At 46.8% G+C, this 26,617-nt stretch overlaps 2 protein-coding genes across 8 annotated transcripts in view; one reads left to right on the top strand and one right to left on the bottom strand.

Annotated features, from left to right (window-relative positions):
• Nucleotides 1–2,932, bottom strand: HPS6 (HPS6 biogenesis of lysosomal organelles complex 2 subunit 3). Its single transcript, XM_003922267.4, has one exon. It carries the CDS (start codon nt 2,766–2,768, stop codon nt 441–443), a length of 2,328 nt encoding a protein of 775 aa, XP_003922316.2. The 5' UTR covers nt 2,769–2,932; the 3' UTR covers nt 1–440.
• ARMH3 (armadillo like helical domain containing 3) overlaps nt 2,860–26,617 on the top strand; it is a 231,271-nt gene continuing 207,513 nt past the window's right edge. For 2 of the 7 annotated variants that reach the window (XR_012512924.1, XM_074382785.1), the window contains exon 1: nt 12,080–12,206. The gene's annotated coding sequence lies outside the window, so the exon portion shown is untranslated. Of the gene's footprint in view, nt 2,882–12,078; nt 12,207–12,365; nt 12,898–26,617 lie in introns of those variants that run through there. The other 5 variants (XM_074382783.1, XM_074382784.1, XM_074382786.1 and 2 more) reach the window with 5 other exon arrangements.

Raw genomic sequence — 26,617 nt, 5'->3', positions numbered from 1 at the left:
TTTAATTTTTCCAAACTTTTATTTTCTGTAAAATGGGAATAACATTAGTACTTTCCCCACGGGGGTTATGAGAAGCATGAAATGCTCATAAATGTTAAACTATTTTCATGATTGGAAGTGGACACTTTAGCCAAAAGATCCAGATCCCACCACTCCCTCTATAACCTGTATCCTCTGAGACTCATAGCTGTTTAAAAACACACAACGGTGTATCTATTAAACTGTGTATATATTTAACACATACACACATCTTAAAAATAGTTCCAGAAGACAGAAGAGTATTGCATATACAGGTCCACCATGGGCCTCTCCAAGTCCCAGGCATCTTTCCCTGATAACTGTGTCCCAGAAATGATTTTCTCTGTCAGTGACACAGTACCTGTCCACATGGTGCCCAAGCAAGCCTCCAGGCCCTGAGCAGTCTGATGCCTGGAAGGTGGTCATAGGTCCCGAGGTGGAGCGGGGGGTGGAGTGCTGGGGTCCCACAGGATGTCCTCATATGGGCTTAGAACTGGGCCCGAAGGCCATCCTTGAGCCCCAGTCTGCTCCAGCAGGGCTTTGAGCAAGCCCACAGTAAGAGGGGGCTCTGCTCCAGGCTCAGAGAATGGGGCAGGGGGCCCCACCTCATCTGGGAGGTATGTCCGCAGTAGAAGCAGGAGCTCAGCTGGAGCCAGTTCTGGTGGGCACAGGCGGCAAAGCAGGGGGAGGTGAGCATCAAGCTGGCGGTGCTGGGCAAACTCAGCTAGCAGCAGTTTGAAGATTTCACTTCGAAGCAGGGGACTGGAGGGGCCGAGGGCCAGGCCAGCATCCAGAGCCCGCTCCCATTGCTCCTTTTGCACCAGCTGCCCAACAGCTTGGAGCACAGCTTTGGGCCGCCCACTGCTCAAGAGCAGTTCCAGCTCCAGTGCCTCAGGCCTGGTCCCCTCCTCACCTAGCACTGCCAGGGCTCGGCGATACAGGGGCAGTCCCGGGCCCCCTGCCCCCCAGCCCGGCCCACCCTGCTGCTGTGCCAGTTCTACAAAGGGTGGCAGCCATCGAGGCTCCAGCCGGCACAGGCATTGGCACAGGAGTTCAAAGGGGGGCAATATCCCATTGGGGGGTTCCTTTCCAGTGGTTATGCCCCCTAACACTTTCTTCCACACATCAGGGGGTGCTTGGGAGCTCAGCTTGCCTTTCCCATCTGGCTGGAGCTGCAAGGCCCTGAGTGCAGCACCCCAGGCTGCAGTAGGCAGGGCTTGAAAAACGGTGTTGAGCTGGGCCAGCTGGTCGCCTATCAACTCAGTCCTCAGCAAGCGTGCCACTTCCTGCTCTGCCAGCTCAGTCCAGCCAGCCTCCTCATCATCCCCGGCCACCAACTGGGCCTTCAGCTGCTCTAAGCCTCGATAATCCCGAAGCTCAGTCCTCAACATGGTCAGCAGTGAAGATGGGGGTAGGTGGCCCTGGAGGATAGAGGCCAGAGCCTGAGGTGCCCGGAATGTGCTGCTGTGTCTCAGTTCTTCTGGGGTGAGCTGGGCACCCCGCAGGCTCCGCCGCTGGTAGTACCCGCAGGCCTCCTCAAACACCATGTCCTTGGCTGAAGGCAGCTCAACACCCTGTGGGGCTTCCCAGCCCACACAAAACAGACCCAAGGCTGAAAGCAGACGAAGACTCCCGCGGGTCTCTAGCTCTTCCTCATCCTCCATGCCAGGGGCTGGGGGTTCCAGCAGATGTATCCTGTCTGTACTTAGGACCTTCCTCTCCAGCAGCTGCCCACTGCCCATGTCCAGCAGTTCCAAGGTGGAGCCCAGCACACAGGCCAGAGTGCCCTGAAATGTGCCTAAGGCTGCAGACCCCCGCGGACCTACAGGCGCCTCCTGCAGGGTGCCCACAGCCCGGGTACCACCGTGGGATTGCACTAGGCTCACAGTGCCCCCGAAGTCAAGCAACAGCAGGCCCTGGGGAGTTGGGGCCCAGGTGTGTACAGCCAGTGGCTCCCTGGGGGACAGCAACCCAGGAAGGCCTCGGAGCAGGGTCCGGAAGTCCCATGTGTCCCCTCGTCCAGAATTCAGACTCTTACTGTAGGAGAGGCCACGCCGTGGGTCAGCCACCATCACTTTGCCCTTGCCTGGGCTCCAGATGAGTAGAACGTGGGCCACGCCAGGCCAGGTGGTGGCAGTGGGCACCAGGAAGAGGTGTCTGCAGGAGGCCAGCAGTCCAAAAGCGGGGCAGTGGTGCAGCAGTACGTGTGTGCGTCCTAGGCTGGTGCCAGCTTCCCCGCCGGGTTCCAAAGTTCGGACGCACACGCAGTGGCTGAAAGCGACTGCGGGCCGCCCTAGCGGGCCCTCGGCCCCTGCCTGGCGCTCCTCGCACCACACCAGACGGCCTCGGAGCGCGGCCACGGCAACCACGCGAGCTCCCTCGCACGGACACAGCTCGATGCTCTGCAGCAGCCGCCAGCCAGGCCCCACGCCCGCGCCCCACACCTCGGCCAGACCACTCTCCCACACCAACACCAGAGCCGGCCGCGCTGGCCACGACAGGAAGAAGGCGTCCAGCGGGGAGAGCTGGCAGGCCGGCCAGGCCAGCTCCAGCTCCACGCCCGGCCCTCGCCCCGCGACCAGGAGCTGCGGGGCTGGTGCCCCCGGGGGTCGCAGGAGCAGCAGGTGGCGGCCGTCCGGGCTGCCGCGGACTCGGACCGCTGGGTCCCCGGTCAGCAGCTCTCGGAGCCGGGCCGCGCCGCTGAAGGCGCTCAGATCCGAGAGCAGCCGCAGAGTCCCCGCGCGCTTCATGGCGCCGCCGCGCGGAAGCGCGCCCAGGCTTTGGCCAGGCCCAGCTGCCCCGCGGACGAGCCTGACCCTCCGAGAGTCCAGCGAGACCGAGACTTCCGTCCCCCGTCGATGAGGTGAGCAGAGGCCGGGCTGAGCGTAGGCTCCGCCCTGCCCCGCCGGGCCGGTTCCCGGATTGCCCCTGCCAGTAGCCGTAGCGGGGTCGGCGCGGCGCGCCCGCCGTGGGAGGAGCCGCGAGAGTGCCCGAGGGGCTCAGGGCGGGGACGCTCTCGGCGCAGGGGGAGGCCCTGCCCCAGACCCCAGGAAGCCGCCCGGTGGCCTGGAGTCCGACGCAGGAATCGGGATTCCAGCACACTGAGCCCCACTCCCAAGGATTTCAACCCAATTTACTCATTCAGGAAATTTTTCTTGAGCACATGCTTTGTGGCAGGCTCTGAGTAGACGCTCTAAAGAAAACGGAAAACCTCAACCTGTGGAGTTGACAATCTAGCGGAAGCAGTAATAAACACGGCTGGTTGTGGCGGCTCACGCCTGTAATTTTAGCACTTTGGGAGGCTGAGGCGAGAGGATTCCTTGAGGCCAGGTATTCAAGACCAGCCTGAGCAACATAGGGAGGCCCTGTCTGTATAAAAAAATTTAAAAGACGAAAGAAAAGAAAGAAAGAGAAAGAAAGAAGAGAGAGAAAGGAAGGAAGGAAGGGGGAGAAGAAAGAAAAGAAAGAAAGGAAAGACCACTTCCATATCACTATGTGACAGCCTCTCTATCCCCTGGTCCCTTTTACAGATAAGCAGGATGAAGCATGGAGAGATTAACTTCACTAAGATCATGCAGGTATTAAGTGGTGGAGATGGGATTTCAACCACAGGCACTCTGGCTCCAGAGTCAGTGCACCAAGTCACTTTATCATAAAAAAGTCATCACCCAAACCAAAACAGAGAAACATTATTTCAGAAGCACTGAGGCTGTGTGCCAACTCTTCAGTAACACCTTCAAATTTGTATGTAGGGTCCTTCCACCTCTTGACTGCCTCTTCAGGTGAGCAGTTTTCCTCCTCTCTTCAAGGCCAATCCCTCTTTATGAGCCCTGCCTCTCCTCCCCTGCCCCTACGACCTTCCTGGAGAACTTTGTCCATTTTTGTTTCACTGGCCTCATTCCATCCTCTTGTTGTCAGCATAGAAATACCCTCTCATCTCTCCTGTCTTGGAATTCATTCATTCATTTTTTTTTCACCACACCCAGCTAATTTTTGTGTTTTTAGTAGAGATGAGATTTCACCATGTTGGTCAGGCTGGTCCTGAACTCCTGACCTTTTGATCCGCCCACCTCAACCTCCCAAAGTGCTGGGAGGAATTCATTCTTTCATCCTCATCTGCCCACCTCAACCTCCATCACTCCCTCCCCCTTTCCTTTCTCATCAAGTTTCTTGCAAGGATGCTCTACATTTGCCGCCTCCACTTTCTTTCCTTCTATCCTCAACCCACTACTTCCCTGAAGTAGGTTTTGCCGAGGTCTTCAAGGACATTTTTATTTGACAGTCTTCTCGTTGAAAGTCCCTCCTGTGGTTTCCACTGCATCTTTTCTGGCTGGTTTTCTTCCTTCCTTCCTTCCTTCCTCTCTCTCTTTCTCTTTCTCTCTCTCTCTTTCTTACTTTCTAGATAGCACTACCTTCAGAGTTTTCTTTGCCTTTGGTTCATCCTCCTCCTTCGTCCTTTATTTTTATTTATTGAGATGGAGTCTTGCTCTGTTACCCAGGCTGGAGTGCAGTGGCATGATCTTGGCTCACTGCAACCTCTGTCTCCCAGGTTCAAGCGATTCCCTTGCTTAAGGCTCCCTCCCTAGTAGCTGGGATTTCAGGAGTGAGCCACCATGCCCAGCTACTTTTTGCATTTTTAGTAGAGATCAGGTTTTGAAATGTTGGTTGGCCAGGCTGGTCTTGAACTCCTGGCTTCAGGTGATCTGTCTGCTTCAGCCTCCCAAAGTGCTGGGATTACAGGCATGAGCCACTGCATCCTGCCACAACAGTTTTTTTTTTTTTTTTTTTTTTTTTAGCAGGAACAATTTGTTCAAGATACCAGGATCGCTGGTGCTATACAAGCTGGTCGCTCGCTGCACTGGAGGAATAGCACCTGTTATGAATAAATTTTGATCATACCTTCTGTTGGGGTTCACCTCATGATACCTTTCTCTTGCCCCTGCCCACCACTCTTTTTTTTTTGTTTTTGTTTTTTCTTTTTACCCACCACTCTTTTTATATCCTATTAGTGTACAGCTTTAATTTTTTTAAAAAATGGCAAATCCAGGAGGCTGAGGCAGGAGAATTGCCTGAACCCAGGAGGCGGAGGTTGCAGTGAGCCGAGATCGCGCCATTGCACTCCAGCCTGGGTAACAAGAGCGAAACTCCGTCTCAAAAAAAAAAAAAAAAAAAAAAAAAAAAAAGGCTAATCATGTCTCATACTATTGTGTAAGTAGATAAGAAAAATAAAACTACGAAGGAAGACCTGAACTTCTGGGTTAAGAGGTGTTTCCTGACAGATCTGGGTTCAAATGCTTCTCCACTTCTTACTAACTTTGCGTCTCTCTCTCTCTTTTTTGTTTTGTTTTTGAGACAAAGTCTTGCTCTGTTGCCCAGTCTGGAGTGCAGTGGCACAATCTCTACTCACTGCAACCTCCACTTCTTGGCTTCAAGCAATTCTCCTGCCTCAGTTTCCCGAGTAGCTGGGATTACAGGCACCCGCCACCACACCTGGCTAATTTTTGTATATATATATATATATGTATGTATTTATTTATTTTAGTAGACAGGGTGTTTTAGTAGAGAGTGTGTTTCCCTATTTTGGTCAGGTTGGTTTCAAACTCCTGACCTCAAGTAATCCATCTGCCTAGGCCTCCCAAAGTGCTAGGATTACAGGCATGAGCCACCATGCCCAGCCTAACTTTGCATCTCTTGATCAAGAACTAAAGCTCTTGAAAGCTACACCTAGTGGCTGAACCCAGGTCATGTTCCCTCACTTACTTTGGTTGCCCAGGACAGAGTTTTCCATTGAGACTATATCCAAGGAGGAGTATTCCAGAATAAAGGAGGAAGAATTAAATGCTGAATAACCGAAACAATATGATACAGGGTTTTTATTATCCTCATTTTCCAGATGAGGAAACTAAGTTTCAGAGAGCTCAAGTAATTGCCCAGACATAAAATTAGTGGATAGCAGATCTGGGATCCCTTCTCATAGTTTTCCAGAGGTAGTACTCTTACTTACTCAGTATATGGCCTTCTATATTTATTCTGGTCTGCATCTGTATGAAATTGACTTCCCTGGCAGAGATGTGGGCAGTGTATTGTGTTGCTTCATTCTCATACCTTCTTTCTTTTTCTCCTCTCCTCTAACGCTTGACTCAATCTTTACCTTTCTCAGAAAGCCTCTGGAGATTGACATGACGTTTTCCCTTCTCTGAATTTTCAAGGCATTTACATCTTGACCCTTGGTATTCCAGCCTGTATTCACTGAGATTTAAAGCATTTAATTGTATATATCTCTATCTCTGTACCTATCCCTTTGTTCCAATATACTCTCAGAGTTGTTATTTTTATTTTTACTATTCCCAGGATTGGGTATTCAGTAGGTGCCAAGGGAAAAAAGTGGTTTATTTTATTTTATTTTATTTTATTTTAGATAGGGTCTCACTCAGTTGCCCAGGCTGGAGTGCAGTGGTTCACTGTAGCCTCTACCTCCTGAGCTCAAGCAATCCTCCAATCTCAGCCTCCCAAGTTGCTGAGACTACAGGTGCATGCCACCACACTCAGCGAATTTTTTTTTTTTTTTTTTTTTTTTTTTTGAGACGGAGTTTCGCTCTTGTTACCCAGGCTGGAGTGCAATGGCGCGATCTCTACTCACCGCAACCTCCGCCTCCTGGGCTCAGGCAATTCTCCTGCCTCAGCTTCCTAAGTAGCTGGGATTACAGGCACGCGCCACCACGCCCAGCTAGTTTTTTGTATTTTTAGTAGAGACGGGGTTTCACCACGTTGACCAGGATGGTCTCGATCTCTCGACCTCGTGATCCACCCGCCTCGGCCTCCCAAAGTGCTGGGATTACAGGCTTGAGCCACCGCGCCCGGCCTACTCAGCGAATTTTTTACATTTTTAGTAGAACTGAGATCTCACTATATTTCCCAGGCTGGTCTCAAACTTCTGAGCTCAAGCAGTCCCCCTGTCTTGACCTCCCAAAGTGCTGGGATTATAGGCATGAGCCACTGCAGCCTGCCAGAAAAATAGTTTTGTTAAAAAGAAATCAGGTATGTCCAGGCAAGGTGGCTCACGCCTATAATTCCAGCACTTTGGGAGGCCGAGGTGGGTGTATAACCTGAGGTCAGGAGTTCGAGACCAGCCTGACCAACATGGTGAAACCCCGTCTCTACTGAAAATACAAAAATTAACTGGGCGTGGTGGCACGTGCCTGTAATCCCAGCTACCTGGGAGGCTGAGGCAGGAAAATTGCTTGAACCCGGGAGGCGTAGGTTGCAATGAGCCAAGATTGTGCCATTGCTCTCCAGCCTGGGCAATATAGTGAGACTCTGCCTCAAAAAAAAAAAAAAAAAAAAAAAAAAAAAAAATCAGGTATGGAACAGGGTTCTTTCAGCTGAATGGGAAGCTTCTAACTGGTATTCAAGAACTATTGGGGTTCACCTCATGATACATTTATTGTGCCCCTGCCCACTCTTTTATATTCTATTAGGGTACAGCTTTAATTTTTTTTTTTTTTTTTTTTTTTTTTTTTTTTTTTTTTTTTTTTTTTTACCACCAATCATGTCTTACATTACTGTGTAAGTATACAAGAAAAATAAAACTCTACCAAGGAAGCACCTGAACTTCTGGGTTAAGAGGTCTTTCCTGATAGATTTGGGTTTGAACTGTTCTCCACTTCTTCTTTTTTTTTTTTTTCTTGAGGCAGAGTCTTGTTTTGTTGCCCAGGCTGGAGTTCAATGGCATGTGTCCGCTCACTGCAACCTCCGCCTCCCTGGTTCAAGTGATTCTCCTGCCTCAGCCTCCTGAGTATCTGGGATTACAGGTGCACACCACCACGCTTAGCTAAGTTTTGGGTTTTTAGTAGAGACAGGGTTTCACCATGTTGGCCATGCTGGTCTTGAGCTCCTGACCTCGGGTGATGTGCCTGCCTCAGCCTCCCAAAGTGCTGGGATTACAGGCATAAGCGACCGCACTCGGCCTCTTCTCCACTTCTTACTAGCTCTAGAACATCAGGCAAACTACTATTAAATTACTTAGAATTTTTGTTTTCTCATCTGTGAAGTACCTATTCATAAAGTCATTACAAGGATTGAAACACGGGAGAGAGATCCAAGATGGCTGATCACTAACAGCTCGGGATTGTAGCTCCCACTGAAAGCGCAAAGAATGAGAGGATGCCACAGCTTCACATGAATTCTTGTTGCTCACGCACCAGGAGATTCCCAGCGGAGGAGCTCCACGGGTCGCCAGCGCGACTCTTGTGACCGGCGAGGCGGTTTTGCCAGCGCCTTGGAGCGACGGTTCTTGGTGCAGAGTCGGAAAAGCACCATCAATCTTAACGCCGCTGATTTGGTCGGTGCAGTGGGTTGCTCAGATTTCGGCGCTGAGAATCAATAAGTTGGACGTCCACTCAGAAACCTAATTACAAAGATGGTGAATTCAAAGACCACAGATGGATAAATTTATAACGAAGGGAGGAAAACGGCCAAAAAAGGCTGAGAATGCCCAAGATCAGAACGCCTCTCCCTCAGCGGGGGATCACAGTTCCTCATCAGCAACGGAACAAGGCTTGATGGAGTACGAGTGTGTTCCAATTACAGAAGCAGGCTTCAAAATGTGGATAATGAGAAACTTCTGTGAATTAAAAGAACTTGTTTTAACCCAATCTAAAGCAACTAAGAACTTTGAAAAAAGATTCGACGAAATGTTAACAAGAATACACAATTTAGAGAGGAAAATAAGTGAATTGATGGAGCTGAAAAACACAATAGGAGAACTTCGTGAAGTATGCACAAGTTTTAACAGCCAAATTGATCAAGCAGAAGAAAGGATATCAGAGGTCGAAGACCAACTCAATGAAATAAAACAAGAAGACAAGATTAGAGAAAAAAGGATAAAAAGGAACGAGCAAAGTCTCCAAGAAATATGGGACTATGTGAAAAGACCTAATCTACGCTTGATAGGTGTACCTGAATGTGACGAAGAGAATGAATCCAAGCTGGAAAATACGCTTCAGGACATTATTCAGGAAAAATTTCCCAGCCTAGTAAGGCAGGATAATATTCAACTCCAGGTAATACAGAGAACACCACAGAGATATTCCTCAAGAAGAGCAACTCCAAGGCACATAATCGTCAGATTCACCAGGCTTGAAATGAAGGAGAAAATACTAAGGGCAGCCAGAGAGAAAGGTCAGGTTACCCACAAAGGGAAGCCTATCAGACTTACAGCAGATCTCTCAGCAGAAACCCTACAAGCCAGAAGAGAGTGGGGGTCAATATTCAACATCCTTAAAGAAAAGAACTTTCAACCCAGAATTTCACATCCAGCCAAGCTAAGCTTCACAAGTGAAGGAAAAATAAAGTTTTTTGTGAATAAGCAAGCACTCAGAGATTTCATCACCACCAGGCCTGCTTTACAAGAGCTTCTGAAAGAACCACTACACATATGAAAGGAACAAACAGTATCAGCCTTTCTAAAAAAATTATCAAAAAGAGCATCAATATAATGAAGAATTTACATTAACTAATGGACAAAATAGCCAGCTAATGGCAGTATTAAACTCACATATATTATTATTAATTCTAAATTTAAATTGACTAAATCCCCCAATCCAAAGACAGGCAATTTGAATAAAAAACTAAAACCCATCAATATGCTGCATCCAGATCCATCTCACATTCAAGGATACACAAAGACTCCAAACAAGGGATGGAGAAAGATTTACCAACCAAACAGAGAGCTAAAATAAATAAATAAAAAGCAGAAGTTACAATTAAGCAACAAAGATCAAAAGAAGCAAAGAAGGACATTATATAATGATAAAAGGATCAATGCAACAACAAGAAGAGCTAAAGATCCTAAATATATACACACCCAATACAGGAATACGCAGACATACAAGACTTATAAAGAGACTTAGACTCCCACATAATAATAGTGGGAGACTTCAACATTAATATTAGACAGATCAATGAGACAGAAAATTAACAACGATATTCAGGACTTGAACTCAGATCTGGAACAAGTAAATGTAATTAACATTTATAGAACTCTCCATTTTAAATATACAAAATATACACTCTTATCAGTACCACATCATATCAACTTAGAAGTTTAAAAGAAATCTTGGTTGGCTCCTTGTTTGCTATTCTCTTCCCTCATTTTCTTTCATGTCTCCATTATTAAGGACAATTATAGGCCGGGCGCGGTGGCTCAAGCCTGTAATCCCAGCACTTTGGGAGGCCGAGGCAGGTGGATCACGAGGTCGAGAGATCGAGACCATCCTGGTCAACATGGTGAAACCCCGTCTCTACTAAAAATACAAAAAACTAGCTGGGCATGGTGGCGCGTGCCTGTAATCCCAGCTACTCAGGAGGCTGAGGCAGGAGAATTGCCTGAGCCCAGGAGGCGGAGGTTGCAGTGAGCCGAGATCGCGCCATTGCACTCCAGCCTGGGTAACGAGCGAAACTCCGTCTCAAAAAAAAAAAAAAAAAAAAGGATTGAAACACACACACACATACACATAGTATGTGTCTAGCACATCTTTTTTAAAATTTAAAAATTTTTATTTTTATAGCACATCTTTTAAAAGATTTTTACTGTTTTTTCTTTTTACTATCAAAGAATTATTGAATTATTGCTGTTATAGCACATCTTTTTTTGTTTGTTTGTTTGTTTGTTTGTTTGTTTGTTTTTTTGAGACGGGGTTTCGCTCTTGTTACCCAGGCTGGAGTGCAATGGCGCGATCTCGGCTCACCGCAACCTCCGCCTCCTGGGTTCAGGCAATTCTCCTGCCTCAGCCTCCTGAGTAGCTGGGATTACAGGCACGTGCCACCATGCCCAGCTAATTTTTTGTATTTTTAGTAGAGACGGGGTTTCACCATGTTGACCAGGATGGTCTCAATCTCTTGACCTCATGATCCACCCGCCTCAGCCTCCCAAAGTGCTGGGATTACAGGCTTGAGCCACCGCGCCCGGCTTTTTTTTTTTTTTTAAGACGGGGTTTCACTGTGTTGGTCAGTCTGGTCTTGAAATCCCGACCTCAGGTGATCCGCCCGCCTTGGCCTCCAAAGTGCTTGGATTACAGGTGTGAGCCACCACGCCCAGCCAGCACATCTTTTTAAACCTTCTATTTGTGTATAAGAAAACAGAGAATGAGGCCGAGCATGGTGGTTCACGCTTGTAATCCTAGCACTTTGGGAGGCCAAGGCGGGCGGATCATCAGAGGTCAGGAGCTCGAGCCCAGCCTGGCCATAATGGTGAAACCCCGTCTTTACTAAAAAATACAAAAATTAGCCGGGGTGGTGGAACATGTCTGTAATCCCAGCTACTCAGGAGGCTGAGGCAGGAGAATCGCTTGAATCCGGGAGGTGGAGGTTGCAGTGAGCCGAGATTGCACCACTGCACTCCAGCCTGGGCATCAGAGTGAGACTCCGTTTCAGAGAAAAAAAAAAAAAAGGAAAGTAGTAGAAGAAGAAAACAGATTTAGAGGCAGGGCGTGGTGGCACATGCCTGTAATTCCAGCTACTTGAGAAGCTGAGGCAGGAGGACTACTTGAGCCTAGGAGGTGGAGGCTGCAGTGAGCTGTAATTGTGCCACCGTAGCACTCCAACCTGGGCAAGAGCAAGATCTCATCTCTTAAAAAAAAAAAAAAAAAAAAAAAAAACCCAAACAGGTTTCTTGTCAAGCTAATAGAGCTTTACACGCTGCTTTGCACATACCAGGCATATACATATTTGTTCAAAGAATGAGTTTGTTTCCATCTTTCACGTACAAAGTTGTAATACACATTTGGAAATATATCTTCCCAAACTTCGCCGGTATTTCTAGAGGATACATTTATTCTTAGAAGTAAAACTGCTGACTTCAGAGTCTGCTATGTTTCCTAAAACTGCTATTGCTACCCAGTAGGTCCTCAATAGACATTTCCATTGCGAATTTATTTCTCGCGATGCCTTTCGGGAGTTGTAGTTTGCGATGCTTGCTGGGAATTGTGGTGTGAGCCGGTCTCAGGAAGTGGGCGTGGACTAACACATTGCACGGCGGGCTTTAGGACCCGGCGGGGCGCGGCGGACCCGGGAAGGGTCGGGGAGGTCGGGAGCGCGCCCGTGAGCTAGGAGCGGCGGCGGCGTCGGTGGCGTCGGGAGCGAGCGGGCCTGGGAACGGCGCGGGTGGTAGAGGAGGAGCCAGGGGCTCGGTAAGCGGCGCCGGCCCGGCCCGGCCCGGTCCTCGAACCTGACCAACCCTGCGGGTCCTGCCATGCTAGGCCTTGGCCCCGAGGCGTTTCGGGGGGCGGGGCCTGCGCTGGCTTCTGGGACGACGGGGATGCGAGGGGAGAGGGAGGGAGGACGGCTGCCGAGGCTGTGTGTGCCGGGGAGGGCTGGGCCCGGGGGCGGCCAAGCCTAGAGAGAAACGGCTTCGTTCCTCCAGCGATCGGTCCCTCGGACCTCCCGGTCACGTCCCTCCCTCTCTCCCATCCCTACGAGGCCTTCTGGCACCCGAGGCGCTGACCTTTGACCCCGCCAGCTGCCTGGAGAGCCTCCTCCCAGGTTGTTCTTGGTCCTGGGGTGCGGAGGTGGGGCAAGGCACCTCTGAGAATCTCAGAGCTAGAGAAAAGCCAGTTTGTCCGAAGTCTTCAGGTGTCCCGGAAGGGTTCCAGTCCGATCCCTCTCCGGGCTCTGACGGGCTTCAGCCCATCCTTCACACGGAATCAGTGAAGCTACTGTGTTTTCTTAGGGTTACTCGGCGAGAGCCCAGGAAAGGAACCTGTTCACCCGAGAGTTTAGAGAAGGAACAAGTAGAGAAAAATTTGGTCCCTTGGAGAAGGAGAAGCTGAGACGTGCCGTCCCTGACGAATAGGAAAGCAGAAACTTGGGCCAGACCCAAATGTATGTTACTGGATCATCCTGTCCTCCCGATCTTCCTCTCCAGAAAGTTTTTTTTTTTTTTTTTTTTGAGATGGAGTTTTGCTCTTGTTGCCCAGGCTAGAGTGCAAAGGCGCGATCTCAGCTCACTGCAATCTTCACTTCGTGGGTTCAAGCGATTCTCCCGCCTCAGCCTCCAGAGTAGCTGGGATTACAGGTGTGAGCCACCACACCTGGGTAATTTTTGTATTTTTAGTAGAGGCGGGGTTTCGCCACGTTGGCCAGAGTGGTCTCAACTTCTGACCTCAGGTGATCCACCCTCCTTGGCCTCCCAAAGTGCTGGGATTACAGGCGTGAGCCAACGCGCCCGGCCAGAAAAAGTTTTGAGCTTAGTGAAAGCTTTTTCTTTACTATCTTTTAGTTACTTTGTAAACTAGGGTAAATATGATTTGTGTCCCTGCCCTTAGCAGGATTGGAATTACTTTGTGTGTACCCTCAGTTGGATTTGTGTGCACAGTAGCTTCTATGTGAAGGCTTTCAGGATATTAGATCACAGTTAAGGGAAAGAGAGATCTCTCTTGTTATGAGTGTAAAGGGGGAATTCCCATTTTCAATGACTAGAGAAGCCTCTAAGGTGATTTCATTAGTTTTTTAGGTATAATTTATTTACTTGTTCAACATTTGTGTAATTAAAATGTGGGCCCGCGTGGTGGCCCTTTGGCAGGCCAAGGCAGGTGCATCACCTGAGGTCGGGCGTTTGAGACCAGTATGAACAACATGGAGAAACCCCATCTCTGGTGAAAATACAAAGTTAGACGGGCATGGTGGCGCATGCCTGTAATCCCAGCTACTTGTGAGGCTGAGGCAGGAGAATTGCTTGAACCCGGGAGGCGGAGGTTGTGGTAAGCTGAGATTGGGCCACTCCACTCCAGCCTGGGCAACAACAGGGAAACTTCGTCTCAAAAAAAAAAAAAAAACAAACAAAATAAAACCCCAAACCAGTTGTTAGGAAATTTGGAATTTCACATTGAGCACAGTTTAGAAATCTATAACATTTGGGGAAAATGGCCAAAAACTGATCGAGGATGTATGAGGGTGAAACTGTTTATTCAATATATTTGTTGAGCACTTACTGTGTAACTGGTATTTAGGTTAGAAGTCATGAGTATCTTTCTGCAAGGACATCAGAGAAACATTAATATGGAATTGTGTAGTACTTTGTGTTACATAGGGACATGAAGGCATTTATACAGTGTGAAGGGAATACTGCCATTGCTTGGGAGAGTCAAGGAAATCTTTGCAAGGAGGAAATACTTGAGTTGGGTGTTGAAGGATGAGTGGGAGGTTGCATAAGTAAGAAAAGCATTTCAACTGGGCCTGGTGGCTCACATCTGTAATCCTAGCCCTTTGGGAGGCCCAGGTGGGAGGCCTGAGCCCAAGAGTTTGAGATGAGTTGGGTCAACATGGTGAGACCCTGTCTCTAAAAAAGAAAAAAGAAAAGACATTTTATTTGGAGAGAACAGCACTTGAAAGGCTTGGTGAAGGTGTGAGAGGAAAAAAATGATGTTTTAAATTTCAGAAATTTATCCAAAACAGGATATTTGGTGGGGAAATTGCTAGGAGGTGAGACTGAAAGAAAGTGTGGAGTCATTGGAATTTTCTCTCTCTCTTTTTTTTTTTTTTTTTTTTTAGACATGGAGGCTCGCTCTGTCACCCAGGCTGGAGTACAGTGGCACGATCTCAGCTCACTGCAACCTCCACCTCCCGGGTTCAAGTAATTCTCCTGCTTCAGCCTCCAGAGTACCTGGGATTACAGGTGCCTGGCCAATTTTTGCATTTTTTTTCTTTTTTTTTTTTGAGATGGAGTTTCGCTCGTTACCCAGGCTGGAGTGCAATGGCACGATCTCGGCTCATTGCAACCTCCGCCTCCTGGGCTCAGGCAATTCTCCTGCCTCAGCCTCCTGAGTAGCTGGGATTACAGGCACGCGCCACCATGCCCAGCTAATTTTTTGTTTTTAGTAGAGACGGGGTTTCACTATGTTGACCAGGATGGTCTCGATCTCTTGACCTCGTGATCCACCCGCCTCGACCTCCCAAAGTGCTGGGATTACAGGCTTGAGCCACCGCGCCCGGCCTGCATTTTTTTCTGAGATGGAGTTTCGCTCTTGTTACCCAGGCTAGAGTGCAATGGCGTGATCTTGGCTCACCGCAACCTCCGCCTCCTAGGTTCAGGCAATGCTCCTGCCTCAGCCTCCTGAGCAGCTAGGATTACAGGCACGAGCCACCATGCCCAGCTAATTTTTCGTATTTTTAGTAGAGATGGGGTTTCACCATGTTGACCAGGATGGTCTCGATCTCTTGATCTCGTGATCCACCCACCTCAGCCTCCCAAAGTGCTGGGATTACAGGCTTGAGCCACTGCGCCCGGCACTTTTGCATTTTTAATAGAGATGGGGGAGATGGAGTTTCACTGTCTTGGCCATGTTGGTCTCAAACTCCTGTCTCCATTATCCACCCGCCTAGGCCTCCCAAATTGCTGGAATTAACAGGCTTGAGCCACTACACCCAGCCTTTTCTCCTTTGGCTTCTGAGGAGTTTTTTTTTAAGTTAGGGAGTGACAGAAATTCAGATTAAAGTAATGAAAAATGAGGCAGTGAGACTAATTAGAGTTGTTGCAATTGACTGAGCGTCTGAAGAAAGTGTGGCTGTGGGAATGAAGAGGAGAGGATTTTAGAAATACTGTGCTTCTGAGATTGATTCAACTTCTTAGGAAGAGAGTGGGCTAGGAGTTCTAATTTGAGAGACTGGATGTGTGGGGATTTCATTGACAAGATATGGATTAGAAAAAGTAGAGCAAGTTTTTATTTATTTATTTTATTTTATTTTTTGAGACAGGGTCTTGCTCTGTTGCCCAGGCTGGAGTGCAGTGGCACGATCTTGGCTCACTGCAGTCTCTGCCTCCTGGGTTCTGGAGATTGTCTTGCCTCAGCCTCCCGAGTAGCTGAGATTACAGGCACCCGCCACCACACGTGGCTAATTTTTGTATTTTCAGTAAAGACAGGGTTTTATCATGTTGGCCATTCTGATCCACCTGCTTCGGCCTCCCAAAGTGCTAGGATTACAGGCACGAGCCACCGTGCCTGGTCAAGTAGAGCAGGTTTTTAAAGGGTAGGGTATGGAAAGAGGCATAGGGGATATAGTTTGCTATGCTGAGATCAGGTTGCTTGTAGGATGTACAGCTGGAGACCTGTAGGCAGCTGGAAGTAAGAGACCTGGTGAGCTTAATATATTGGCAGTAGCTCTGAGTAAGTGAGGGCATATATGAAAAATGGGGAAAAATAATGTTTATTTGTCTATAAGGAAGTAGCAGATTATATACCTCCTCCACTTAATAGTTTCTCGAGGCAGGGACCATAACTTATTAATTTTTTGATCCCTTTTTGTCTTATACTATGCTTGTGTTATTTATAAGGTCTGAATAAATGTTATTAAAGTAGCAAGAAATCAATTTGCTTTGCAAGATTGCCGGCACCTTTTGGGCTTCCTTTAAGAAGATTATATATGGAGTTAGGCGAGGTGGCTTATGCCTGTAATCCTAGCACTTTGGGAGGCAAGGCTGGTGGACTGCTTGAGCTCAAGAGATCAAGACCAGCCTGGGCAATATAGCAAAACCCTATCTCTACAAAAAAAAAATACAAAAATTAGCTAGGCATGGTGGTGTGAGCCTGTAGTTCCAGCTACTCAGGAGACTGAGGTGGGAGGGTCCTGTGAGCCCAGGAGGTTGAGGCTGTAGTGAACTGTGATTGTGCCACTACATTCCAGCCTGGGGAGCAGAGGGAGACTGCCTTTCCGGGGAGGGGAGGAAGAAGATGATTATGGGACTTTATCTTATAATTTTCATTTTATATTTAGGTGGTGTTTGTGAGGCTTGTATAGTTGAACAGGAGAAGAAGTGAGAAGATAGGAGTAACATTGTGCCATGTCAGGAAGTTCAGGGCTGGAGCAGGAGACAGACAGTATTAATTTATAGGAATCTCCTGCTCATTGAGAAGATCTTACCATGAATTCTCATTCTGGGATGTGTCAGAAAATGTGGTTTCCAATTAGAATTTTTTGAAATCCTGTCAATTTGGAGCCGGTTCCTTCTTCTGAAGGAGGAATGCCTTCCTTCTTGTGTAAGATAATTTGAAAGGGAACCTAAGATGGTCATGTTTATTTAAACAAACAATGACTCATCTGCATTGTTCATTTGTAACATAAGGCAAACTCAATAGATGCTGATGGGAGCAGATTGAGTTGTCTTTTGTGAAGCTGGTTGACCTGTAGTAGTTACAGACTGTGGCTGATACCTGAAAAATTCCTGGTTTTGCCACTTGCTTCTTAGTCTTGGGAAAGTCTCTTGAGTTACTTCCACTTCAGGTATATCCTGAATACCCATTTCACGGGGAGCATCTTCTAGAGCACACAAGCTATGGACCCTGTCTTATAGTGGTTTTTGTGCTTCCTTAATCAGTCTGATTTTGTCCTAGCTTCTAGAAAACAGGGATGATGCTTGTCAGGTGATGTTCTGAGTTGATTAACATTTTTCTTTTTTTTTTTGAGACAATCTCCCTCTGTTGCCCAGGCTGGAGTGCAGTGGTATAATCTTGGCTCACTGCAACCTCCGCCTCCCAGGTTCAAGCAATTCTCCTGCCTCAGCCTCCTGAGTAGCTGGGATTACAGGTGCATACCATCAACCCCGGCTAATTTTTGTATTTTTAGTAGAGACAGGGTTTCACCATGTTGGTCAGGCTGGTCTCCAACTCCTGACCTCAAGTGATCCTTCTGCCTTGGCCTTCCAAAGTGCTGGGATTACAGACATGAGCCACGATGTTCACCGAGTTGACTGACTTTTCTTGGATAAAATGGGAGTGTTGATATTATGGGTATCAGTTTGGAGTTTCTATAGAAGTGTAACTTTAATAGAATCTGTTTGTTTTTCTTTCTTTCTTTCTTTTTTTTTTTGAGTCTGAGTTCACTCTATCGCCCAGGCCACAGTGTGGTGGCACGATCTCAGCTCACTGCAAACACTGCCTCTGGGGCTCAAGCAACTCTCCTACTTCAGCCTCCTGAGTAGCTGGGATTACAGTGAATCTGTTTTTTGTTGGTTTGTTTTTTGAGACTGAGTTTCACTCTTGTTGCCCAGGCTGGAGTGCAGTGGTACAGTCTCGGCTCACTGCAACCTGTGCCTCTTGGGTTCAAGCGATTCTCCTTCCTCAGCCTCCCGAGTAGCTGGGATTACAGGCATGTGCCACCACGCCTGGCTAATTTTGTATTTTTAGTGGAGACAGGGTTTCAGGCTGATCTGAAGTCCCAACCTCAGGTGATAGTGCCTGCCTCAGCCTCCCTAAGTGCTGGGATTACAGGTGTGAGCCACTGCACCCGGATGTGAATCTGGTTTTTAATGTTCTAATTAGCTCCTGATGTTTTGTGCTAACAGGATATTCTGATAGGGAGAAGGACTTCCAGGGAGAAAGATTTAATGGCCTTATCACTTACTAGTTGTGTTACTTTGGGCAAAGTAATATCCTCATTGTAAATACAGGTTGGGGCCAGATGCAGTGGCTTATGCCTTAATTCAGCACTTTGGGAGGCTAAGGTGGGAGGTATGCTTGAGCCCAGGAGTTTGAGAGCAACCTGGTGAAACTTGATCTCTACAAAAAATGCGAAAAGTTAGCCAGGCCTGGTGGTATGTGCCTGTAGTCTCAGCTACCCAGGAGGCTGAGGTCAGAGGATCACTGAGCCTGCAGTGAGCCATGATTGTGCCACTGCACTTTAGCCTCGGCAATAGAGACACTATTAATAAAAAATAGGGGCTGGGCGCAGTGGCTCACGCCTATAATCCCAGCACTTTGGGAGGCCGAGGCGGATGGATTACAAGGTCAAGAGATTGAGACTATCCTTGTCAACATGGTGAAACTCCATCTCTACTAAAAATACAAAAATTAGCTGGGCATGGTGGCACATGCCTGTAGTTCCAGCTACTCGGGAGGCTGAGGCAGGAGCATTGCCTGAACCCAGGAGCTGGAGGTTGCAGTGAGCCGAGATCACGCCATTGCACTCCAGCCTGGGTAACAAGAGCAAAACTCTGTCTCAAAAAAAAAAAAAAAAAAAGGATGCAGGCCCTAACTCTCTCTCTCTATTTTTTAATGGAGACAGAGTCTTGTTCCATTCCCCAGGCTGGAGTGCAGTGGCGCGATCTTGGCCCACTGCAACCTTTGCCTCCTGGGTTCAAGCGATTCTTCTGCCTCAGCCTCCTCAGTAGTTGGGATTACAGGTGTCTGCCACCACACCTGGCTAATTTTTGTATTTTTAGCAGAGACAGGGTTTCACCATGTTAGCCAGCTGGCCTGGTACTCCTGACCTCAAGTGATCTGCCCACTTCAGCCTCCCAAGGTGCTGGGATTACTGGCGTGAACCACCGTGCCCAGTCCTATTTTCGTTTTGGAGATGTAGAATTCTTGGAGTGACTAACAGTGGAAATTAAAGTAGCAAGGAGTTATTTGCTTGTCTTAGAGCCAGTCCGTTCGGTGGAATTGGGGGAACCTGTTCCATGCTACTGAGAGAAACTGTGCCAAGAAACCACGTGGAGGCCGGGCGCGGTGGCTCAAGCCTGTAATCCCAGCACTTTGGGAGGCCGAGGCGGGTGGATCACGAGGTCAAGAGATCGAGACCATCCTGGTCAACATGGTGAAACCCCGTCTCTACTAAAAATACAAAAAAGTAGCTGGGCGTGGTGGCGCATGCCTGTAATCTGAGCTACTCAGGAGGCTGAGGCAGGGAATTGCCTGAACCCAGGAGGCGGAGGTTGCGGTGAGCCGAGATCGCGCCATTGCACTCCAGCCTGGGTAACAAGAGCGAAACTCCGGCTCAAAAAAACCAAAAAAAAAAAAAGAAACCACGTGGAACAGTAGGATGTGATATAGCAAGTGAGCTAAATACCTGGGGCTTTTAGAAAGGAAGAAAGAATGATGCCTACATTCTTCACAAAGTGAAAACAAAAGGAGAGTAAGAAAGAGGCATATTAGGAGATAGCTTGAAGGGCTGGGTCTTGGAGGTAGAAAAACTCTACATTCTCTTAAGTTCTTACAGTACTAATGATTATCTCCTGGTAGTATGGTAGGCCTTGCATAAAGGCTTAGGGAGCAGGTAACTTTTCCCTAAAGTGTTGTTTTTTTTTTAAACTCGTGTATCTAGAGAAGCTAGGGAATTTTTAGGAGATCAGGTAGGAGACTTACTGGAAAGTCAGGGTAGGAGACTGTTTCTGGCTTCATATAAAACATATTGCCTCAGCCGGGCACAGTGGCTCATGCCTGTAATCCCAGCACCTTGGGAGGCCAAATCAGGTGGATCATTTGAGATGAGGAGTTGAAGACCAGCCTGGTCAACTTGATGAAACCCCATCTCTACAAAAAAATACTAAAATTATCTGGGCGTGGTGGCATGTGCCTGTATTCCTAGCTACTTGGGAGTCTAAGGCCAGAGAATTGCTGGGACCCAGGAAGTGGAGGTTGCAGTGAGCTGAGATCGTGCCACTGCACTCCAGCCTAGGTGACAGAGTAAGACCCTGTCTCAAAATGAAACAAAACAAAAATGTGTGTTGCTTCCTTTTGTGCATTGGGTGAATGGCCACGGTCAGATAATGGTAGTATTTGATTTGACTTAGCCACAACTCTTGGACAGATAGCTACATAAGATTTTCATCTCCATCACTAAGCATTGTGGATACTATAGTCAGTGTGTCTTGTAGTGATCTTCTCTCATATATGGGCAAACAGGGACTACAATCTCAAAGGAAGTGTGAGTTAATGTGGGGAGAATGAGATGTGGTGAGTGTTGCCTCAATGCCCTTTTTAGAGACTGCAGAGGTTTCATTCATTCTCTCAGTATCCTCTGTTTAGATACTAATTTCTTTTCAAAGTCTCCTTTAAGGTTTGGAGGAGTACTTCTCAAACTTTAGTGGTCATCAGAATTACTTGGGGCAGGTTTTTTTTTTTTTTTTTTTTTGAGACGGAGTTTCACTTTGGTTACCCAGGCTGGAGTGCAATGGCGCGATCTCGGCTCACCGCAACCTCCGCCTCCTGGGTTCAGGCAATTCTCCTGCCTCAGCCTCCTGAGTAGCTGGGATTACAGGCACGCGCCACCACGCCCAGCTAATGTTTTGTATTTTTAGTAGAGACGGGGTTTCACCATGTTGACCAGGATGGTCTGGATCTCTTGACCTAGTGATCCACCCGCCTCGGCCTCCCAAAGTGCTGGGATTATAGGCTTGAGCCACCGCGCCCGGCCGGGGCAGGTTTTTTTTAACCTCTTTGCTATTGACATGTTGGGCTGGATAATTCTTCGTTGTGGGAGGCTATCTTGTGTATTGGATGATGTTTGGCAGCATCTCTGGTCTCTACCTAGTGGATGCCAGTAGTATCTCCTCTCTAAGTTGTGACAATCGAAAATGTCTCCAGACATTGACATATGTCCCCTGGGAGGCAAAATTTCACCAGTTGAGAACCAATTCTCTGGGGTGATTGTTAAAAATGTAGACCCAAGCTGAGCACTGTGGCTCATACCTGTAATCGCAGCACTTTGGGAGGTGGAGTGGGCAGATCACTTTGAACTCAGGAGTTTTGAGCTCAACATGGTGAAATCCCGTTTATACAAAAAGATATCAAAATTAGCCAGGTGTGATGGTGCATTCCCATAGTCCCAGCTACTTAGGAGGCTGAGATTGGAGGATCACTTGAGCCTGGCATGTGGAGGCTGCAGTGAACTGATATCATGCCACTGCACTCCAGCCTGGGTGACAGAGTAAGATCTTGTCTATCAAAAAAAAAAAAAAATTTGGTTCAATAGAAGGGTAGGAAGGCTTAAGAATTTACATATTTAGGCCGGGTACGGTGGCTCACGCCTGTAATCCCAGCATTGTGGGAGGCTGAGGCAGGCATATAGCCTGAACTCAGGAGTTTAAGACCAGCCTGGGGAACATGTCTCTACTAAAAAAAAAAAAATACAAAAAATTAGCCAGGTGTGGCAGCATGCTCCTGTAGTCCCAACTACTTGGGAGGCTGAGGCAAGAGAATTGCTTGAATTCATGAGGTTGAGGTTGCAGTGAGCCAAGATCACACCACTGCACCCCAGCTTGGCTGACAGAGCGGGACTCCGTCTCAAAAGACAAACAAACAAAAAGGTAATTTACACATTTAGGAGACACTTCAGGAGATTCTGAAATAGGTGATCAGGGCTGTCAGTATTACAACATACTCTTGGCCAGGCATAGTGGCTCATGTCTGTAATCTCAGCACTTTGGGAGGCCGAGGCAGGTAGATCATCTGAGGTCAGGAGTTCGAGACCAGTCTGGCCAACATGGTGGAACCCCATCTCTGAAAAAACAAAAAAAAGCAAAAAAAAAAAAACCTCTCTCTTAAGCTGAGGATTGTACAGAGTCTTACTTGACTTTGTTTTTCATTTCATTTTTCTGTCCTGTTTTATAATATCTTTTCATTCATTGTCAGGTTTTGATGGAGAATTATCCTCAGAGCACTGACTGTACTCAATTAAAATAGGAAAAAAAATTAAAAATCCTCAAAGATAGTGGTAGAGTTTTTTTTTAAAAGTTATCAGTTGAATCCTGTAGTGGATATTAGGGTGTTTTATCATTACAAAAAAATTACCAGGGCAAGGAGGGCAGGAAAAAAAAAATTGCCTGTTGGGCACAGTGGCTCATGCCTGTAATCCCAGCACTTTGGGAGGCTAAGGTGGGTGGATCTCCTGAGGTTGGGAGTTAGAGACCAGCCTGACCAACATGGAGAAACCCTGTCTCTACTAAAAATACAAAATTAGCTGGACATGGTGGCACATGCCTGTAATCTCAGCTACTTGGGTGGCTGAGGCAGGAGAATTGCTTGAACCTAGTGAGCAGAGGTTGCAGTGAGCTGAGATTGTGCCATTGCACTCCAGCCTGGGCAACAAGAGTGAAACTCTGTCTCAAAAAAAAAAAAACCAAAAAAACATATTGGATACGTCTATCAACTTGACTAGACTCTCAGATTCTTCTCTAGTTTTTTTCCTCCCAAGTTTTCTGCCATTCCTGTGAATTTGTCTATTTCTCTCTGCTTCACTTTACTATTACCTACGTTTACAGACAGATGTATACATCAATTATCTGTTACTTTCTACCATGGCATCTTCACCCTTGGAGAAACTATAGTGATGACTACTCAAGATAACTAGACGTTCCACAGTTTCTTCATTAAAGCCAATGAGTACATACTCCCCCTTCCTCACCTGGAACCTCTCTACAGTTTCTATCTAGGTCCTCAGCTTTGTTTATAGATGACTCTACTCTGGCTCCTTCCTCTGCCTTTTGAGATACAGTATAGCACAGTGGAGAAGAATAGGAACTCTAACATCAGGCTACCTGGGTTTGAGTCCCTACGCTTACTTATCTGGACACGTTTTCTTTTCTTTTCTTTTCTTACATATTTAGGAGGTACCCTAGGAGATTCTGAAATAGGTGATCACAGTTCTCCCTCTCTCTCTTTCCCTCCCTGCCTGCCTCCCTCCCTGCCACCTCCCTTCCTCTCTTCCTTCCTTCCTTCTCTCTTTCCCTCCCTCCCTCCCTCCCTCCCTCCCTCCTTCTCTCTTTCTTTTTTTCTCTCTTTTTCTTTCTTTCTCTCTATTTATTATTTTTTCTTTTTCTTTTCGCCATTTTTGACCTCAAGACCTGTAATCATTCTCTTTACCGGATAAAACCGTGCAAATCATACAATCTTTCTCTTTCTCTTTGTTTCTTTTCCAGTTCATGCTTTAGTTTTCTCATTGTAAACTTTCTGGATCATAGAGTTGTTATGAGGATAAATCAATTAATGTATATAAAGTGCTTAGAACAGTGCCTGGTACATATATAAGAGCTAAATAGACTCTGATTGTTATTTTATTTTCTTTTGAGATGGAGTCTTGCACTGTCGCCCAGGTGCAGTGGTGTGATCTCTGGTCACTGCACTCTCTGCCTCCTGGGTTCAAGTGACCTGCCTCAGCCTCCTGAGTAGCTGAGATTATAGGCATGTACCACGATGCCCGGCTAATTTTTAGTAGAGATGGGGTTTTACCATGTTGGCCAGGCTGGTCTTGAACTCCTAACCTCAGGTGATCTACCTGCATCAGCCTCCCAAAGTACTGGGATAACAGGTGTGAGCCACTGCACCTGGCCTGGTTGTTATTTTAGATAAGTGTCCTGAGTTTTCAAGCCTGGAGGCCCTACTCACCTGTGTTCTAGTGTTCTGCATTGGTTCTGTTAAATTTTCACATATATGAGAACACATATGTACTTTTTTTAAAATACAGAGTCTCCCTCTGTTGCCAGGCTGCAGTGCAGTGGTGCGATAAAGGCTCACTGCAACCTCCAACTCCCTGGTTCAGACAATTCTCCTGCTTCAGCCTCCTGAGTAGCTCAGATGACAGGCATATGCCACCACACCCATCTAAGTTTTTTTTTTTTTTTTGTAGAGATGGGGTTTCACCATGTTGGCCAGGCTGGTCTCAATCTCTTGACCTTGTGATTCACCTACCTTGGCCTCCCAAATTGTTGGGATTACAGGCTTCAGCCATCGTGCCTGGCCCTACTTTTTTTTTTTTTTTTTTTAAGATAAAGGTATATTTTACATTATGTGAAGTCTGCAACTTAGTGATTTTTTAACATGTGTACTCATTTGTATAACCTCCACTTAGATAGAAATTGAGTGTATTTCCGGCACCTCAGAAGGCTTCCTTGTGCTCCTTCCCAGTCATCTCCACACCTCTACACTGTCATCATAGATTACTTTTGTCTTTTAAAAACTTCATATAAATGGAATCATCAGGTCATAGTCTTTTGTTTTGCACATTTTTCATTCAGTATTTTCTGTGTAACTTACCCACATTGCTTCATGTATCAGTAATGGGCTTTTGTAAATTTCTATATTGTTGTCTATTGTATGACTATCCCATAATTATTCCATTTACTGTTGATGGATATTTGGATTCTCCTTATATATTAAAAAAATTCACAAACACAAAAGACTCACTTTAATAAACTTTACAAAAATATTTCAGAAAAGGAATGTTTATGCTCTGTCTAGGCACGGCGGCATTTCTGTTTCCTGAACACACCAAGTGTATTCAGATCTTGAGGTCTTTGCACTTGCCATTCCTATATCTCAAACACTTTTCCCAAGATTTTTTACTTGGTTGGTTTTTCCAGATCTTAGCCCCACGACCACTTCCTCAAAGAGGCCTACTTTAATCTCCCAGTTGAGAGTAGTCCCCTAGGCAATTTGTCTTCAGGGAACTTATAACTGTCTCAGTTTATCTTATTTGTTGTCTGTTTTGCTTCTACTGGAATGGGAATTCTGTGAGACCAGGGATCTTTTCTGTCTTGTTTACTGCTGTATTCCTAGTGCCTGTGCCGAAAGAAAAGTTACTCAATAAATACTTGTCGAATGAATGAATGCCTGATCTTTACATAGGTGTTTTTTTCCCCCCCTAAATTATGGACCTATTTACTTTTGTTTCTCTCTCTCTTTTTTTCCTTTTCCATCTCTTCCATATTCTGAAATCTCTTTTTTTTTTTTTTTTTTGAGACTGAGTTTCACTCTGTTGCCCAGGCTGGAGTGCAGTGGTGGGATCCCGGCTCACTGCAACCTCTGCCTTCTGGGTAAAAGTGATTCTCCTGCCTCAGCCTCCAGACTATCTGGAATTACAGGTGCTTGCCACCATGCCTGGCTAATTTTTTATGTTTTTAGTAGAGACGGGGTTTCACCATGTTAGCCAGGATGGTCTCAATCTCCTGACCTCATGATCTGCCTGCCTTGGCCTCCCAAAGTGCTGGGATTACAGGCGTGAGCGATCGTGCCCAACCTTTTTTTTTTTTTCCCTTTGAGACAGGGTCTGACTCTGTTGCCCAGGCTGGATGCAGTGATAAATGATCTCAGCTCACTGCAACCTTTGCCTCAAGATGTCCTCCTGCTTCAGTGTCCTGAGTAGCTGGGATTACAGGCGCCCACCATCATGCCTGGCTAATTTTTGTTTAGTAGAGACGGGTTTTTGCCGTGTTGGTCAGGGTGGTCTCGAACTTCTGACTTCGTGCTCTGCTGGTTCTCTCCACGGGAAGGTGGGGGATGGTTTGAAATAGGATAAAAGTGCTTGAGAATGTACAGATTACACTTACATTACTGATGTGCTGCAACTTTCTGCTCTACCAATCAGATATTTTACTTTCAAAATTAGGAGCATAGGCTTAATTTCTAAGACCCAAAGAAAAACTTATGTTAGAAGAGTTCTATAGTTCTCCCAGTCTAACACCTTAGAAATCCTTGTGTGCTGTGTTCAGTGGGTAGGAGTGCTGGCAATGGGAGGAGCCTTTATGTTGTCAGTTTCCAGTCACATTTCAGGCAGCTTGGGTGGTAAATTCCAGTTGCCTGTGATGATGACAGAGAGTAATGAGTTGAGGCCTTGGCTGATTTTCCCCCTGCTCCTGATGGAAGGAGAGTGATGAAAATAATTTAATTTCTTAGGAAATTTGGTAGTTAGGATTGGAATTGTTTTTCCCTCCTCTCTTGTTCTCTTTGCTTATTAGAAAGTATTGATTTTTGAAATAGAGAAAGTGAGTTTATTAGATTTGGGGTGGACATTGATTAGCTGTAACTCAATTATGAATCCTCAGAAGGGGATGTTA

Source organism: Saimiri boliviensis, chromosome 12, assembly GCF_048565385.1.
Source record: "Saimiri boliviensis isolate mSaiBol1 chromosome 12, mSaiBol1.pri, whole genome shotgun sequence".
Classification (NCBI taxonomy): Eukaryota; Metazoa; Chordata; class Mammalia; order Primates; family Cebidae; genus Saimiri; species Saimiri boliviensis.
This window is presented reverse-complemented; position numbering and strand designations above follow the sequence as displayed.

What these genes read in the sequence shown, in the direction of transcription:
- HPS6 (XM_003922267.4), bottom strand. Translation starts at nt 2,768, where the DNA reads ATGAAGCGCGCGGGGACTCTGCGGCTGCTCTCGGATCTGAGCGCCTTC.